At 40.4% G+C, this 19,425-nt stretch overlaps 1 protein-coding gene across 3 annotated transcripts in view; it reads right to left on the bottom strand.

Annotated features, from left to right (window-relative positions):
- Window positions 1–19,425, bottom strand: part of ppme1 (protein phosphatase methylesterase 1) — a 75,828-nt gene that overhangs the window by 15,482 nt on the left and 40,921 nt on the right. For all 3 annotated transcript variants that reach the window (XM_069891829.1, XM_069891830.1, XM_069891827.1), the window contains 4 exons: window positions 9,461–9,512; window positions 5,538–5,692; window positions 5,276–5,366; window positions 1,114–1,179 (listed from right to left, as the gene is read on the bottom strand). In XM_069891829.1, the coding sequence (XP_069747930.1) occupies window positions 1,114–1,179; window positions 5,276–5,366; window positions 5,538–5,692; window positions 9,461–9,512 (364 nt within the window). The remainder of the gene's footprint in view (window positions 1–1,113; window positions 1,180–5,275; window positions 5,367–5,537; window positions 5,693–9,460; window positions 9,513–19,425) is intronic.

Raw genomic sequence — 19,425 nt, 5'->3', positions numbered from 1 at the left:
ATGCTAAAGGGAAAATCTTACTTGACAAACCTATTGGAATTCTTTGAAGAAGTGACAAGCAGACTAGATAAATGAGACGCAGTTAATATTCTGTATTTGGATTTTCAGAAGGCCTTTGACAAGGTGCTGCACATGAAGCTACTTAACAAGATAAGAGCCCATGGTATATTAGGAAACATACTTGCATGGGTAGAGCATTGGCTGATTGACAGGCATCAAAGTCCAAATACAAGGATGATATTCTAGTTGGCTGACAATTGCTGGTGGTGCTCAACAAGGGTCGGTGTTGGGGCCACTTTTTTGGAAAAGATGTGCTGACTTTGGAGGGGATTCAAAGTAGGTTCACAAAGGGGTATCATTTGACAACTCTTGGCCTCTACTCAATGGAATTTAGGAAAATGAGGAGGGATCTCATTGAAAAAACATTTTGAATGTTGAAAGGGTATGGATAGAGAAGATGTAGAAAGGTTGTTTCCCATGGTGGGAGAACCTAGGATGAGAGGGAACAACTTCAGGATTGAAGAGCATCTGTTATAACAGAGATGTGAAGGAATTTCTTCAGCCAGACGGTTGTAAATCTGTGGAATTTGTTGCCACAGGTGGTTGTGGAGGCCAGTTCATTGGGTATATTTAAGGCAGATTGATAGGTTCTTGATTAGCCAAGGCATCATGGGGAGAACGGCGGGCAATGGGGCTGAGTGGGAAAATGGATCAGATCATGATTAAGTGGCGAAGCAAACTTGATGGGCTGAATAGCCTATTCTGCTCTTATGTTCCTATGTCTATTGGTCTCATCTTCTCTAGTTTCATATCCCCAAATTTAAAATAATAATTCTTCTGCTTATATCTTCCTTGGCTTTCTGAATCTTCTATTTGTTTTTCTCCCTATGTCTTTGAAATGCCATAAGATGTCTTTATGGAAGGTTTTGAGTCAATGCAAGTTTTAATTCAGAGCGATCATTTCCCCAAAGAATGGCATTTTTAAAAATATTGAGATTCAAGAGAAAAAAAAAATCTCACAGATTGAAGTCTGAAAATTAGGAAAGTAATTGACATTCCTACAAGTACTGACAGCTAGAGATTTGTTGGCAAAGGAATCAATAATAAAATTACCGTTTTATTTGACCAAGCATGGATACTCTTGCTGATTCCAGATTTCGTATCTGACCACTTTTTACGCTGTGGAATAAAAATAGAAACTTGGGAAATAGGTAAGTAATGTAGATCAGCTATAAGACATCACATTATCAAAGGCTTAGAATATTCTGAAAGCAACATAAAAAAACTGATATTAACAGAAATTAAACAAATCCTGAAAGTTAATCTCTACATCGTGATCATTGAATTTCCAAAATTAAGTCATGTGGATTACACATTCTGAAGCCAGAATACACGTTTCTTTTTCAATAAATCCAGTCAAAATCATGAAAATGCAATAGAAGAAATAATTTGTTCACCACAGTGTTGTCCACATGGAATCATGCGCCGAGCACAAACTGTCAAATTCCGAGGAGAAAATTGGGGGTGTGAAGAGTTAACAACTGACTGAGAAATTTTAAGATTCCATAAATAACTATTTTATTTGATAGTAGCACCAGATTCAGATTTATTGTCAGAGTACATACATAACATCACATATAACCCAGAGATTCCTTTTCTCCTGGGGGCGCGGCAGAATTACCACTAATTGGTAGTGCAAAAAAAACTGTACAGTAAGAGAGAACAAAAAGAAAATCAATAAAATGCACAAGTATGAATCCTTACATTAATCTCTCATTGAGTTTGTCATTGAGGAGTCTGATAGTGGAGGAGTAGCAGCTGCTGTTCCTGAACCTGGTGGTGCAAGTCTTGTGGCACTTATACTCTTAAGTGTATCTGGGGTATGGCAGCCAGGGCACGTGAACTGGCACCATTTGAAGGGGTGGAGTGGGGGGAAGGGCGCCATTGTCAGAGATATGGTCATTTGATTTTTCAGAGGGAAACCACTACAGACGGATGGTGGGGCTGGAGCACGGCCAGTGGAGCTGTCAGCATGCGGAAAACTGATGAGAGAAGTGACGAATGAGCTCTGTAGATATTAGGTGGTGGGCGAAATAATTGCAATAGTGTTGTTTTAATATTTGTCTATGCACATGTATAATTTCCTGCTCATTATTTGAAGATGTAGCAAATCGCACAGGTGTAGGAAGTTGACTTGCACAATATCAAGAGGAAAAGGCAGTATAATGTCATCTTTCTAAGAACATTTCAAAGCCGTAGTTTCATCTATCAGATGACTAGTTAGAGAGAATAAAACTCTGGCACTACAGCAGCAAAGCTTGAGTCTTCTATATGAGTAATTTGGGAACTGAGAAGACATTGGGCTGACCACTAATGCTAGTTCTGTGATCATTCTGAGCAAAGAAGCACAAACTTTCCTGGAACCGTCCAAGATAATTTATAACGTCTTATTGGCCTTCTCAGCCAGTCCGCAGGCCAGGCCTTCAGTGGAATGGCAGAAATTGGTATTCATCCTTACTTTAGCCAAATCCTACAGTGCAGCTATTGTTATGGTCCTTTATTAGTTACTGCAACCCATGTACTGAACATGTACAGACTTTTTCTCTTGTCATTATTCCCTAAACAAGAGTATAACAAATAATTACCTAGCATTTACATTGTATTAAGTATTATAGGTAATCTTGAAATGATTTAAATCAGTGGTTCTCAATCTTTTTCTTTCCACTCACATACCACTTTAAGTAATCCCCATGTCATCGGTGCTCTGTGATTAGTAAGGTATGTGAGTGGGAAGGGAAGGTTTAGAATCACTGCTCTAGACCCAATTGTTACTGAAATATTTTCTTTGAGAAAAACTATCATTGGTCCATTTCCTTTGGAGTTATGAAACCATACACATGACGAGTCAATGAGGTATGATTGAAACAGTTATTTTCAAACTCTCTCTTTCCACTCACATGCCACCTTAAGCAATCCCTGACTAATCACAGAGCACCAATGGCAGAGGGAATACTTAAAGTGGTATGTGAGTGGAAAGAAAAAGATTGAGAATCACTGGTTTAGAGCAATAGTGATTTGTCATTTATAAAATTGTACATGATTTGTGCTGTTGTGGGTTATAGAGTTCTGCAAACCCATCAAGCTTATTCCTGCTCCTCAGTGAATGGCAATTATTCTGAGACTACACATTGCTGTAGAATAAGGACTTCTTGAGTTGTGCTCCTTTTGCCTCTGCAAGAGCAGATCTTGTGATTAAACATTGCAATTACACCTCTTGCCACACTGAAGATGCCCCAAATCTATTGAAACTATAAACTTTGTTTATTATCTCAACATTACTTCCACAAACAAATACAGTAAAATCCCCAGCATCTGGAATTCAAGTAGCAGGCAACAAAAAACACAGAGGAAATAGATAGAGAGATAAGATATTAATAAGTTAAAAAAATAAATAAAAGTTTAAAATTGTAAAAGTATATGTTCTCAGAAGCTACACACAACCCCTTGGTGAAGTTGGGACCAAACATTCAGCCAGCTGAGTGCCCCCAACAAATTAAATTTCAACATTAAATATGGTGACAGGTCCTTTGTCCCATGAGCCTGTGCTGCCCGGTTACACCCCAATGCCCTATAACCCCCCAGTACATTTTGAAGGGTGGGAGGAAACCCGAGCCCCTGAGGAAAACCCATGAAAATACGGGAAAAGCGTACAAGCCCCTTACAGAGAGAGCAGGATTCGAACCCCAGTCCCGAGTGCTGGCACTGTAGTAGCGTTGCACTAACCCCTAGCTAATAGTAGTAGCTTTGCACTAACCCCTAGCTAATAGTAGTAGCATTGCACTAACCCCTAGCTAATAGTAGTAGCGTTGCACTAACCCCTAGCTAATAGTAATAATAAAATAGCGCCACCCAGGATGGCCGGCTGATACTGCATGCCGTTGGGGTGACTCTCCCAAAGTGTCTCCCTATCCCTGCCTAGTAAAAGTCTTTATCCATATTAGTATTCAGTATATTAATCTTTTGCAGGGGTGGGTTTAATATGATGATGTCATGGTTAGTGAGGCAGTTAGCGCAATGCTGTAACAGCGCCAGGGACCTGGGTTTAAATTTTGTAAGATGCAGGAATTACCTGATTGAAGTAAACTTTATATAATTAAGGTCTACAATACTGATTTTTTTTTTTACAAATTACATTTTGCACTGTCTTTTTTCTTTTAAACGGTGTATTTTTTAAACGCAAGTGTACTAGTTAGGTATTGTCTCAGCCAACTGGCATCTACAATCCCCGTAGGTGTCAGATACTGAGGATTTTATTGTACTGCCAATTGCAACAACTTCCAAAAAAAACTCAAAAGCAGCATGTGGAATGTGTAGCCCAGGAGCTGATGATTGTTTCAAATGTCACCACAAATTCATCCTCCAACCTGCTCATTTTAATTTCTGAAAATGATCTACAATCAGCAAACACGACACTAGAAGTCCTGAAAAAGGGACGTGGGTCATAAAGCCAGAGCATTGACAATGATTACCATCTTAAAACTGAATAGCAGTTGCTCACCAGAACGTTTTTGACAGCACTGCCCAAGTTCACAACTTCTACTACTTAGAAGGGCAAAGGTGTAGTGTGTGAAGGACCACTGCCTTTGGCGATGCTTCCCTTCAAGCTAGGTCTCATTCAATCCTGACTTGGAAGTAATTTCTCATCTTTCACTGGAATTCCATAGCAGACAGCTCTGTGGGAGTTTCTTCATTAGATGGATTATAGCAGTTCAAGGCAACAGTTCTCACTACCTTTGAGGGCAATTAAGCCCAGGAAATAAATTCGGACCATTCTAGCAAAATCAAAATATAGTAAATGAGTTTTAAAAAATTATTTGTATTGAATCTAGCTGACTTTGTTGGCTTACCCATCTTTCAGTTATTCCCATTTACAATTTATCTACATTTTCTTGACTTAAAAGTTTTTCCCACTTCATTAAAAAACTTCCAAAATGCCCAACTTTCAATCAGAGGTGCAACTTCCCATGGATGGGAAAACAGCATGGGCATTTCTTACCTTTTAGTTGATATGGCATTTGGATGAAAAGGTTGCTTGTCGCTCTACTACAGCTATCCCCTGTTGGAAGTGGAGATAGTTATAGCCTTGTGTTTTTAGATATAGCCTCCATACACCAGTGACGCTTGCCCACTGAATTACAGATTGCCTAAAGGGAACATTCCATTTGAAACAAAGAGATGGAGAGGCTACTTGCACTCAAAGGTAAAGAAATCTCACCTCCATTCAATGGCATTTTCAACAGAGCTGAATACTTTAGGTCGACTTCGTAAAAACGTTTGCATGCTGTTTAAAGCATCCATTGCTGTGCCTAGAAATATTTTTAAAACATGTTATGAAGTGTTATGAAAATTCATATGTTTAAAGTCAAAATTATATTGCTTAATGCTTATAAAAACTTACTCAGAAACTGATACCTACTTTTAAAATAAGCACAAAACCAACTATACTCAACTTTTGTGTAGTAATTTAAATAACCCACCTTCTACCACATCTATCACGCAGAGACCCAGAAGGGATGGCACAAGGTTCTTTGCTGCAGAATGAACTGCTATTGCTCCACCCATACTATGACCAATCAACAGAATTGGGGGAGCATCTGCACCGTATAGTGTGTCAACTATATCTCCAACATCTCTGTAAAGACAAAGTATACAATTTAATATACACACAGCTTCATTTTTGACAAAGCTGAGCTATATTCTGCTTTAATAATTACTATAATGAGGGGAATGATCCAATCTTGGTAAAATGTACCAAACAGCTTGTCATCAAAATACTTATCCCATGACAGTCTTTCCTTAAAGTACAATTTTTATGATGATGTTCTTTCCTTGAGAATTTAAAATGAGTAATCAAAAAAAACTTATCAACTAATCCAAGGCCAATCTTCAACATCTTCTCCAACCTCCAAAAGTGAAAAGATTTTAATGCCAAGCATTATGCATGGAAACAATCTGAAGAACTTAGTTCTGGACTTTTGAAAAGCTGAAAACTATCAGTTAACTGTTTTATAACCAATCAAAACCCATTTCCCAAAAACTGTTTTTCAAAATAAAAGATACTTCAACATCAAAAATGATAATCAAATAAAATTAAATATTTTAAATAAAACTGAGATAAAAAAAATTAACAGACTTTTCAAACATGCACATCCAAATTCTTAAAAATAAATTTTAATTGCAGTTTTTAAGTGCCTAGTTTAAGTTAATGTTAACATAAAATTAGTTTTGACATTTGAATATTTTTGCAATTTGACCATTTTCACTTCCAAGTAATGAAAAATGTTAAGAAATGGATGGGAGTTTTCCTGAAGCTATGGTAGTCTAAACATTATATTTACATTATATAAACATTAAAATTATATTTCTTAATTATTTTCAGCAATATTCAACATAAATTTCCTTGCAATTCCATTATTAATAGATAAAATTGACAAAAGTATTTACCCATTATTTCATCTCATACTGCTATCGTTCAATTTTATTTCTATACTTGCAAATGCCTGAACAATGCTAAATATTTCAAGATCCGCTCTATTAAAAACTGATATAATTAAATATTCAGACTTTTGAATTAGCTTGAAGGAAGAGAAAATATTATTGCTGTGGAAGAGAGTTCAAATCAGGGATATCCAATCAACCAGATGAATAAGGCTGACACATTAAGTATCAGCTGTGCCTGATGGTTAATTGTAAAATGTATGCATGCATGTTGACTTAAAAATAGTCTGCTGAACCAAGAGGCAAGGGAGAGCTCAATGTCAAAATTGTTATTTTTCACCCTGTACTCATGTTTCAAAAATTATGGACTAATATTTGGACTGTATTGGGAAAGTACACTTTTATCTGGATTCAAATTAAATCTAGTTTGCCAGTGATCTTGCATATTTTCTTAAGAAGTAACAAAGATAAACAGGCTGTTTCTTATTCTTGTTGGTACCAATCATTAGGATTTACTTCACCACAATGCAAAAACATAAACGGTCACCACAAACTAAAGATGAAGTTGAAAACAACAAATCAACATTAAAAACTGCATGTTTGCACGGATTACATTGCAGCTTTTTATAAACAATGGAACAATGTGAGCTACTCTTCACTCCTCCAACACCACATTAATTAAATTTTGATGAAGATCAACCAGGACCAATGCCTGAAGAGGGCGCACAAAATCAGTGAACCGGTGCGGACTCGAAAGGCCAACATGGCCTGTTTCCGCTCCGTAAATGGTTATATGGTTAACCCTGTGCAATCCCTTAGTGTCTGCCTTTACCCTTCTTTGCACTCCAGTGCAATACCCCTTTGGAGCTTGGCTCATGAAAGACTGCTAACCTTCAGTGGAGGACAATGCAAATAGAAAATGCAAACAAAAATGAAAGATAAACCAAACCAACTTTGTGCCTGGAGCATAATCATCTTATCTTTGGCAACACCAGCTTCAGCTAAATACAGTACTGACAGACAAAAGCAAAGGTTCTGCAGAGTGGCAAGGTAAAATCTATTCTTTGTTCTGATGAGGGATCATCATTTCTCTCCTATTATAGATATTGCCTAATTTGCTGAATATTTCCAGCAATATGCACTTTTACTTTGGAAGTACAAAGAGTGGGACCCTCTCAGAAGATACTAGGAATTTGCTCCAAGGCACCATTCTCCTATCTCAATAATCCTCATAGCCTAGAGCTGGATTGTAGTGAGATTGTGAAAGTCTCCTTGCACCACTGTGAACCACATACATGATAATTGTTACTTTTCAAGTTCAGACTTAGCCTTTTGAGGAGCAGGCAATTGTTGAGGAAAGATACAATTGCTTTCCTTCCAGGGCAAGAGCACTTATTCACCTCAATTATCAGAGCATGAATAGTGGCAGAAATATTATTTCTATAAATGCATTTAAAGAACTAAAATGTAATCAATGTGTTTATTTAAACTGATCACCAGATTCTATAATTTAGATAATAAGAAATTATTTCCACTGAATGGGAAATTCTGTTCTTAAGTTATAATCTTAGAATTAGTGTTAGAAGGTTTAAGAATGAAACCAATATTTTCATACAAAATCCAGTGAAAGTCTGGATTTTCTCCAAAATTCAGGAGTTTCTGACTCAATTAAAATTTATGGTACAGGTACACAATCCTTTATCCGGACATCTAAAATCCGGAAAGCACCAAAACCCGACTGACAGCACAAGTCGGGCAGGTGAGGGGGCTGGCGAGAGAGGTGGGGGCGGGGGGAAGAGAAGGCAGCACGACTGGAAGGGGGTGGGGTGGATACTGCAGCACAATTTGAGCGGGTTTAAATCTGGCTTTCCGAAATGTAAAAATCCGAAATTCGAAACACACTGTCCCTCAAGGGTTCCGGATAAAGGATTATGGACCTGTACTCAGATGAACAGATATTTTTTTCTCTTAAAAGACATCAAGGAACACAGAACAAGGGCAAGTAAATGGATTTGAGGTAAAGAAAAAATTATTATCCAACTAAATGGCATAATAGGCTTTTGGGGCTAAGTGGCCTTCTGATATCTCTATTAATTATATTGACTGCACTCAGTTATCACAATAGACATTATACAGGTTCAATGAAAGCTTTACATAACAGTGAAACCTGCACTTGAGAATAACTATCAAAGGTTTTTTCTACTTTTACTATCCCACTGTAGCTGACCGCTACAAAGAAACACACACACAGTGGGGCAGATTTAGCTCACTCCTTTATTAGGGCTGGAAAGGCTGCTTTTATACTGTTCAAGTTCCCGCCGTTTTTGCTGATTGACAGAGTCAGCCGTATGAATAACAATAATGGGCGGGAACATCCATGCATATGAAGGCCCTTCTTCCCAGCTTGTTTCTGCTGAGTTAGCTGGGCAGCTTGACCAATGCCATTTTAGGGCTGCCCCAGCTTCTACCTCCGCCGGTTCGTTGTCCCGAGAGTCGCTTTAGCGATCTCTGTCCACTTCCCCTGCCACGCGATGTGCCGGCCCGATCTCCTCAATCGCGGGCCGCCACATCACTACAATTAATAGCAAATAAACTTTGAAATCAAAACCAGAAATAAATTAATCCTCAGATAGTGTTATTGAAAATCCAATTTTGGAAAAGTAAATGGAAAAATCCCTCCAGATTTAGTAATGCCAAATATGTGTTACTTAGTGATATTATTAAGTGGTTGACTATATTTCGAACACTTGCATTTCACATTCAAAATGGTGTACCTTGCAATGGGGGAAATTGGGCAACTTAGCTCACTTTACAAGAAAATTTTGCAGGTTGCTGAGAAATTATGCAAAGGTCCTAATAACTTGCAGTTACACAAAGAAAAAAAGTACTGGTAGAAAATAAACAATTCGATTCTGGGTAGCTGAATCATTTACAACATGAAAGGATATTTTTGCCTTTGTACCTGGACATGGTTTCTGCAGACAGATCATCACTGTTTACAACTTTTGTATCACCTGGAAGATAAATAGGACCATCAGTTAAATATTTTCTTAACGGATGGTTTCCTGTCTTCATATTAAATACATTGGTATTTGATCTCGTGCATTTTGGCTTCTACATTTTTATGAATGGTAATCTAGCTACATTACAAAACTTGGACAAAAGAAAGAACTATCACAGTAGCTTGCAGTTGAAATCCTCCATTATTGCCTCACAGAAATCTAGTGTTTAGGAGACCCTCTAACTCATGTCCAGAGTAAACAAAATAATAAGGACTTCAGGCTAGTTTCACTCACTAGCTCTCAGTCATACCTCAATAAGTGCCCTTCTGGACACTTATTAAATGTGGGAGTTCATGCCACTACTACACATTCATACAATAATTTTAGACCTTCCCAATCTTGCATGGGAAAATAAACTACCATTTGAAATTTACTCATCACCTTAAATCAACATCACCCAGTTATTAACATCGATTAACAGACACAATTGGTCATTCTTATTCACACATCAAGGAATCACATTAATTTCACCCATCTTATTTACATATTCTTCTCATTTCCAGAGAATAACTCCAGCTTAAAAATCTTTCTCAAATTCTATAGTTCGGATAACATCTTTGCAAAAGTAATCCTTACCCTTTCTAGTGCTATCACATTTTTCTAGATGAACTAGTTGAACTTGCAAGCCAGCTATTACCTTATACAGTAAAACCTCTAGTATCCAGTACCTATGGGGATTGGTAGATGCTGGATAAGTGCATTTTCCAGTTGCTTGAGACTTACAATGCCCAACTAATAGACCTGCGTTTAAAATACAAAGGACAAAAATACTATAAAGTACTTACACTGAACAATCTTCACTTGCAAGAATATATAAACCGTAAAGCATTTTCTTTTATTCACAGTCACATTCTTTGAAAACATTTAACTGTTGCTGCATCTGCAGGTTCCTCCCCCTCTATGGAGCTGTCCAAAAGACGGACATTATAGATCATGAGCTCCCCACCAAGTTTACACATAAAACCTCTGACTGAGACTCTTATTAAGCAGGGATAAGGAGTCACTTAAAAAGAGTCACCCCAATGGCAAGTAGCATCAACCAACTCTTCATCCTGGGCGACACCATTGCTGTTTCACACAACTTTATTCAAACAACTGTTACAAGCAAAGCACAACCAAGGCACTCCGCTGGCTGTTATTTACTTTTACAATTTTAAACTTGCAAACTTTTACCTATTATCTTATTCTTATACATTTTAATTTTTTAAATTTATTTTCCTCTTTTTTTGCTGGTCGATTGAAGCTGTTGGTTGCTTGAAATCCGGATACCAGGGGTTTTACTGTATACAGCACTTGCAAGTCTTTCTGGGTATTATATTCTATGATTAGTCAATAGCAGTCACAACAAGCCATTCTTTGGAGAATAACCTGGTTAGTTCTACTACCCCACTCTGTCATATCGTTCTTCTGAAATCATTAATTTCCACCAACCGAATAGGCAGCAGTTGCAAGTCGTGACCAGTGTGGTTCTCACTGATAGTCAATTTTGGGTTTTTTTGACCAAAACCTTGGATGCAATGAAATGTTTTTTGTGGCCATTTTATCCAAATTTGTTATAATTTATCGAATATCTTATTTACTTGCTACCTTCAGGGAATATGTGAACATATACTACAAGATCTCCCAGTTCCTCTGGGCTTGTCAGAATTTTCAGTTAGAGTGCATAGCTAAAATAGTATAGTATACTTCTGATTAACCAAAAACTGATCAACTGAAATTCTGAAAATCTGAACGCTTTTATGGGCGTGAAATAACATCACAATTTGAAAAATAGTTTAATTTTTTTTCCCGACCAAACCCAAGTGGGGCGACAGGGAATCAGTTTTACAAAGGAGACATTTGTCCAGAGGTTACACATTGAAGGAAAGGATAGCACTGACTATTTATTTATAAATTGTCATTTTTTTTTGCCATGAGTTACTGCAACTTTGTGATAAACTGGATTGTGACATTATCAGAATTTGAATTGAATACTGTGCTCTCTCCCTGCTTGAGCCATGTTGCCGCTCTCTTCCCACTCACCCGCTAAGCAGTGTTGCTGCTCTCCCCTCGCTCGCCCGCCTGAGTTGCACTTCTGCTCTCTACCCGCTTGCCCGTCCAAGCTGCTGCTCTTTCCCCACTCATCCAACCGAGCCCCGATGCTGCTTTCTCTGCTTGTTCCCCCCACCCCGAGCCACACTGCTGCTCTCCCGCCTGAACCGCACTCTCCGACAAATACCCTTTCAATGGGGTCACTGAAGTTTTGCTGGAGGACAGTCCCTGTGCAATCTCCTACCACTCACAGGTGAGATGAGACCTCGGGCTCCCAGGGAGGAGCGGCGATGGCGGAGGGGAGGTGTCGGGGATGAACAACTGCGTGGGAAGGTGTCGGGAATCGCTGATAACCGATACAAATATTCTCCTGACGCTACTGGTTTGCTTAGAGAAAATTCCAGAATATCTGAAAAATCCGGTCCCAGCATTTCAGATAATCAGAAATGTACTGTAATAGCACTATTATTCTCCAAAAATTATATCAAGGAGATGTGAAGCAACAAAATGTTGTGTAAGGGAAAGGGCATTTTCAAAGTATTTTAATAAAAATAATGGCACGTTGGGAAGTTTCAACTACTTCCAGGATGTAGGCCATCAGTAGCTTTTTTTTCTCCATAATAAAGTTTTTTTCCCCCAAATGAAGAGAGATATGAAAGATGTTGAATGTCCGGAGGGACCAGGATGTCTTCATACAAAAATTACTAAAAGTTAATATGCAGCACAAGGAGTAATTTGGAATTGTTCTAGGAGTTCACAGGGTTGACGATGTTTTCCTCAGCTGGGAGAGCCAGAATCAACCGTCATTGTTTCAAAATGAGTGGCACGATTGGCGTAGCAGTTAGCGAAATGCCTTTACAGCTGCAGCAGTCAGGACTGGGGTTTGAATCCACACTGCATGTAAGGATTTTGTACATTCTCCCTATGTCTGCTTGGTTTTTCTCTGGATGCTCCGGTTTCCTCCAACTGTTTGAAACGTACCAGGGGTGTAAGTTAATTGGGTGTAAATTGAGCGGCACAGACTCGTGAGCTGAAATGGCCTGTTACCATGTTGTATATCTAAAAATAAAAATGAGGGTCTACTACTGAGGCCTGAGATAAGGGAAAATTTCTTCACTCAGAGAGTTATGAATATTTGGAATTCTCTCCACAGAGGGTTAGGAATGCTCAGGTGCTGAATATATTGAAGAGAGATAAACAGATTTGCAATTATTCAGCAAAGCAAAGGATATGTAATTAATACAAGCACTGAGTTAAAAGATGAACCTTGAATAGCAGAGTAATTGCAAAGAAATAATTGATCATCTTCTGCATGTATTCCTTGTGTATTTTTAAAGCATGCTGCTGGACAGCAACTTTGGACCTGCCCAAACTATGATCAAATGCCACAGGCTGAGAATTATGCATTGTCAGAACAGACAAATTTCTCAGGGTAAAGTGTTTGGAATAGCTGTCCTGCCAACCAGAACTTCTTAAAACCCAGCAATAAGCAGACACTCTATATAGCAAGGCTGCATATCAAGTGATGGGAAACACATGTGCCTGCTGCCATTATCATAGTGGCAGGCAGTGCAAGTGGTTGACATATCGTGGATTAGTAGGACACAGCCCAGAATGCACCTGAATAACAAAATTGCTATGTTTTCTTGGGCCGCCAGGTATTAAGAGCTCCCATTTTAGTAAAATGGGATTATCACTGTAAGGGATAGTATAGACAGGAGGAACTGAATGGTCAAAGTTAACATTTCACACAAGCACCATCACAACACAAGTCACAGCCCAGCAACAATTCAATAGATTGGAAGAACTGAAGGCTTGTCTGTTCCAGATTCGATACATTTGCAAAGACACTGTGATTTTTCAGGGGAGAATCATTCTGACGGCTAACGAGAAAAAAGCTTCTTGAAGCAGCTCTTGTGGCCAACTATTTTATGGAATCCAGAGCAAAGCATGCTCTGAGAATGTATGGGCCTTCTCGGTGGATTGAACTGTACCAAGAGGGTCTTTTGGGATGCAAAGTGCTTCATTTTGAGTGTGACTTATAGTGAAGGTCACTTGGAGAGACTGGTGCCAGGGTCTTGAAAGCTTTGTGGAGGTCGCCCAGTTTGAGTCTTGCCTACAAAAGGACCAGTGTTTTGACCAGAGCTCATGTGGATGGACATTTCTTCAAAAGCAATGCAAGGAAAATTTATGAGTTTGTGGTAGCCACAACTCCAGTCTTCCCATCAGTTCAACATCAATTCTGGGCGTCAAATTTCAAAGGCCTCACTTCAACACTGAATTTGAAAGACTGAACTTTGAAGTAACTTACTAGATTTTGGCCTGGACTGTAATGGTTTAGGGATAACACACACACACACACACACACACACACACACACACACACACACACACATTTGCGCATAGTTGGGGATCAATTTAGTATTAAGATAGTTGAAGAGTTAAGACTATAGTTTAAGAGTAAGAAATAAAATTAGTGTTTTCAAATTAAATCTGGTTCACTGTCTATTGCTGCTCATTACACGTGGTTTGTAACAAGAAAAAATTGAAGCTAGAGCTCAAGGTAACATTTCACTTTTCGTCTGTAACCAAGTATGAATATGACCACCCATTATCCAACCACATCCGAGGAAACCTTCAGTGTTTCTTCTAGCAATTATAACCAATAATCTCATGGCTCTCTTTAATTTAGTTTCCTTTCCCATGCCTTCAAAGGACCTATCCTAAGCCCCCTTCCATTTCTCAACATGTCCTGTCTAACTGAAAATGCAACATCAATTTCTATACATGCTGATGACACCCAGTTCTTATTACTCATCCCCTCCAAATTGTCACACTGTTCGGTCTGCATTCAAAACTGGATGAACAGAAATTATCTTCAACTAAAAAAATCTGGGATAACAAAGTAATTTATTATCTTCACAATATCCATTACGATGCCACGGACAATATCAACTCTCTAAAACCCGTCTGAAAATAAAGCAAACTGCACTCCTACAAACTTGAAAACATCAGTACTTCTGCTCTCACCTTCACATGGTGTATCTTTCAATCTCTTTGTTCAGAGGATAGGTTAGTATTCATTAGAAGCCCACAGACACACACACAGCTATCTTGTCTATAGTACTTCACACCCTGTAGGGATTAAATTCCATCATTTTACTCCATCATATCTGCTTCGACAACTTTTCATAAGAGCTCTGTGATTTTTTCCCCTAAACAATGGGTTCCCTTTGATCATCACTGATAGTGCCCTCGACTGCATACATTTTCTGCTCCTCAGCTTTTAAAGTTGTGCAAAGCTAAAAGCATGGCTGTGGCAAGTAGAACATTTTGGGAACATCAAGATAAGGAGTGTGGCTATCTCAGAGGGCTGGAAGAGATTACAGAGACTGGAAAGGGAAAAGGAGGTTGCAAATCTTGATTTTGTGTTGCTTAATAAGATGGTAAATGAATATTTATTGGGTCAAAGGAGATAAACAGCAGTTTTGGATGATTTTGCAATTACAATAGGTGATCCCCCCCCCTCCCCCGTGAACAATGTGTTCCCTTTGATCATCACTGATAGTGCCCTCGACTGCATACATTTTCTGCTCCTCAGCTCTTTCCAGATAGAATGTCAGAATTTTCTCCAGCTTTCACTCCTCCCCGCCCCTCACAAACCTTTGCTATTAATGGGTCATCAAATACAGGCCAGGACCAAGCATGAGAAAAAGGTTTAGCAAGAGATGGACTTAGACAAGGATGGAGATATTGTGTCTTAGAGATGGCAAGATAGATATTCCATCGCTTGTGGTCAATTATGACACCAAAGTTGTAAACACTTTGACTAATCGCTCAATAAGCGAAATTAATAGTATAGATGGATCTTCTTTCTTTGGCTTGGCTTCGCAGACGAAGATTTATGGAGGGGGTAAAAGTCCACGTCAGCTGCAGGCTCGTTTGTGGCTGACAAGTCCGATGCGGGACAGGCAGACACGGTTGCAGCGGCTGCAGGGGAAAATTGGTTGGTTGGGGTTGGGTTTTTCCTCCTTTGCCTTTTGTCAGTGAGGTGGGCTCTGCGGTCTTCTTCAAAGGAGGTTGCTGCCCGCCAAACTGTGAGGCGCCAAGATGCACGGTTTGAGGCGATATCAGCCCACTGGCGGTGGTCAATGTGGCAGGCACCAAGAGATTTCTTTAGGCAGTCCTTGTACATTTTCTTTGGTGCACCTCTGTCACGGTGGCCAGTGGAGAGCTCGCCATATAACACGATCTTGGGAAGGCGATGGTCCTCCATTCTGGAGACGTGACCCACCCAGCGCAGCTGGATCTTCAGCAGCGTGGACTCGATGCTGTCGACCTCTGCCATCTCGAGTACTTCGACGTTAGGGATGAAAGCGCTCCAATGGATGTTGAGGATGGAGCGGAGACAACGCTGGTGGAAGCGTTCTAGGAGCCGTAGGTGATGCCGGTAGAGGACCCATGATTCGGAGCCGAACAGGAGTGTGGGTATGACAACGGCTCTGTATACGCTTATCTTTGTGAGGTTTTTCGGTTGGTTGTTTTTCCAGACTCTTTTGTGTAGTCTTCCAAAGGCGCTATTTGCCTTGGCGAGTCTGTTGTCTATCTCATTGTCGATCCTTGCATCTGATGAAATGGTGCAGCCGAGATAGGTAAACTGGTTGACCGTTTTGAGTTTTGTGTGCCCGATGGAGATGTGGGGGGGCTGGTAGTCATGGTGGGGAGCTGGCTGATGGAGGACCTCAGTTTTCTTCAGGCTGACTTCCAGGCCAAACATTTTGGCAGTTTCCGCAAAGCAGGACATCAAGCGCTGAAGAGCTGGCTCTGAATGGGCAACTAAAGCGGCATCGTCTGCAAAGAGTAGTTCACGGACAAGTTTCTCTTGTGTCTTGGTGTGAGCTTGCAGGCGCCTCAGATTGAAGATAACCTACAGCAAAAAGGTCAAATCTGATACATACAGAGAAAGTGGGTTACCCGAAATTGTTGAATTTGCTATTGAGCATGGAAGGCTGTAACTTGCCAAGGCAGAAGAGGAGACGTTCTTCCTCAAGTTTAAGTTGAATCTCATTCATAACATTGCAGGAAACTACAGAGTAGAATGAAGAACTAAAGTAACAAGCAACTGGAAGCTTAGGTTACCACTGTGGACTGTACACAAGTGTTCCACAAAATTCGTCACTCAATCTACCTCTGGTTTCTCTATTATACAGAACACACACCTCAAACATTAAAATAATACTCTAGATTGAAGGACACTAGAAGTTCAAATGGATTGCTGCCTCAACTGGAATGAATAGGTTTGGGTTCCAGGATAGTGGGAAGGGAAGAAATGAAAGAACAGGTACTACATCTCTTGCTGGGGAAAGAGGAGTGATCGGAGGAAGAATAGACCAATGAGTCATGAAGGCAGTGATCCTTTTGGACTATGAAGAGAGAAGGGAAGGATGTGTTTTGGTGAAATTTGCTTGACCATGGCAGACATTATGAAAGATGACCTGTTTGTGAGGTTGGGGGGGGGGGGGGGGGGTGGTGGGGAGTGAAGGCTGGAGAAAATTCTGACATTCTATCTGGAAGGAGATGGATGAGGAGCTGAGGAGCAGAAAATGTATGCAGTTGAGGGCACTATCAGTGATGATCAAAGGGAACACATTGTTCAGGGGGGGGGAAAAAATCACCTATTGTAATTGCAAAATCATCCAAAACTGCTGTTTATCTCCTTTAACCCAATAAATATTCATTTACCATCTTATTAAGCAACACAAAAATCAAGATTTGCAACCTCCTTTTTCCTTTCCAGTCTCTGTAATCTCTTCCAGCCCTCTGAGATAGCCACACTCCTTATCTTGATGTTCCCAAAATGTTCTACTTGCAACAGCCATGCTTTTAGCTTTGCACAACTTTTAAAAGGCAAGGGAAGCACAGCAGAGGCAGGACTCAGCAACTGGCGAGTGTTGGGAGCTGAACTTTGTTTGCGGGACGTTTAAAAGGCAAAGTGAACTCAGAAGGTTTAAAAAGCACCAGGTGCTCTTTTAAATTCTACATGTAGTCAATAAAAAGAGGGAAAGCTCAAGTGGAGCAGCCAGTGTATGAGTGGCTCAGGGTAGGAGTCAGACTTTGAAGTTTTGGCTCGCGAGGCTTCGGCGAGAATTTAAAAAAATTTAAATTTAAACGTACAGCATAGTAACAGCTATTTCGGCCCATGAGCCTGTGCGCCCAATTAACCTGTAGCCCCGGTACCTTTTGAAGGGTGGGAGGAAACCAGAGCCCCCGGGAAAAACCCAAGCAGATGCAGGGAGAATGTACAAACTCCTTGTAGACAGTGCGGGATTTGAACCCCAGTCCCAATCATTGGTGCTAGAAAAGAGTTGTGCTAACCGCTATGCTAACTGTGCCAAGAAGAGCCTGAAGACAAGCTTCTTTCAAGTGAGAGAAGGTCTGGTAGGATCTTTGCATTTAAACAAAGAATGGAGACAGCAGTTGGGGCAGTGGAATGCTCCAAATGTAGATGTGGGAAATCTAGGACAGCACAACTGTCCCCGATGACTATACCTGCAAGAGGTGCATCCAGCAGCAGCTCCTTGGAGACTAAATTAGGGAACTGGAGCTGGAGCCAGTCTGGAGGCAGAGGCAATGATAGACAGGAGGTTCATGGAGACAGTCACCCCAAAAGTCAGGCTGCAGGTAGCTGAGTGACTGTTAGGAGAGAGAAGGGGAATAGGCAGACAGTGCCTATTCCCCTCAACAATAGTATACCATTTTGGATATTGTTAGGGGGAGGGAAATGATCTTCCAGAGGTAAGTCGTGGTGATCACATCTCTGGCACAGAGTCTGGCCCTTCAGCTTAAAGGGCAAGGGGAGAGGAAACTATGGTGAATGGGGAATTAATTGGTTAGGTGAACAGATAGGAGGTTCAGTGAATGAGATAGAGGATCCTGAATGGTATGTTGCCTCCCAGGTGCCATTGTCAGGGACGTTTCTAATCGAGACCACAACATTCACAGGTAGGAGGGTGAGCAGCCTGATGTCGTGGTCCACATGGAGAACAGATGAGGTCCTGAGGAGGGAATATAGGAAATTAGGAAAGTTGAAAAGCAGGACCTCATGGGTGGTAATCTCAGGATTGCAGACTATGCCACACAGCAGTGAGGGTAGGAATAGGAAGTTGTGGCAGATGAATGCGTGGCTGAGGATTTGGTGTAGAGGATAGGGGCTCAGATTTGTGGATCATTGGGATCTCTTCTGGGGAAGATCTGACCTGCAGAAAAATGACAGGCTGCACCTAAACTGGAAAGGGGCCAATATCCTGGTCGGCAGATTTGCTATAGCTGTTGGGGATGGTTTAAACTAGTTTTGCAGGGGATGGGAACCAGAATGTGAGTGTGGAAAAGAGGGCAGAAGGTCAAAAGTATGATGCAATATGTTCTGAGTTTGTAAGGAATGATAGACAGGAGGAAACTAAAGTCGGTTAGAGGGTTTGAAATGTGTCTATTTAGCAGTATTAGGAATAAAGGAATGAACTTAGAGCATGGATCAGTACGTGGAACTATGATGTGGCCATTACAGAGACTTAGCTGGCAGAAGGGCACGATTAGCTGATGCAGGCACCAGGGTTTATATGTTTTAAAAGGAATAGGATGCAAGGCAATGAGGGGAGTGGGGAGAAGCATTACTGGTTAGGAATAGTATCACAGCTATAGAAAGGGAGGATGCTGCAGAGGGAGTGTGTACTGAATTGGTGTGGTGGAAGTCAGGAAGGGAGCAATCACTGTACTGGAGTCTACAGGCCCCCAAAGAGCCATCAGGACACAGAGGAGCAGATAAACAGGCAGCTTT

The sequence above is a fragment of the Narcine bancroftii genome, chromosome 7 (genome assembly GCF_036971445.1).
Source record: "Narcine bancroftii isolate sNarBan1 chromosome 7, sNarBan1.hap1, whole genome shotgun sequence".
Lineage (NCBI taxonomy): Eukaryota > Metazoa > Chordata > Chondrichthyes > Torpediniformes > Narcinidae > Narcine > Narcine bancroftii.
This window is presented reverse-complemented; position numbering and strand designations above follow the sequence as displayed.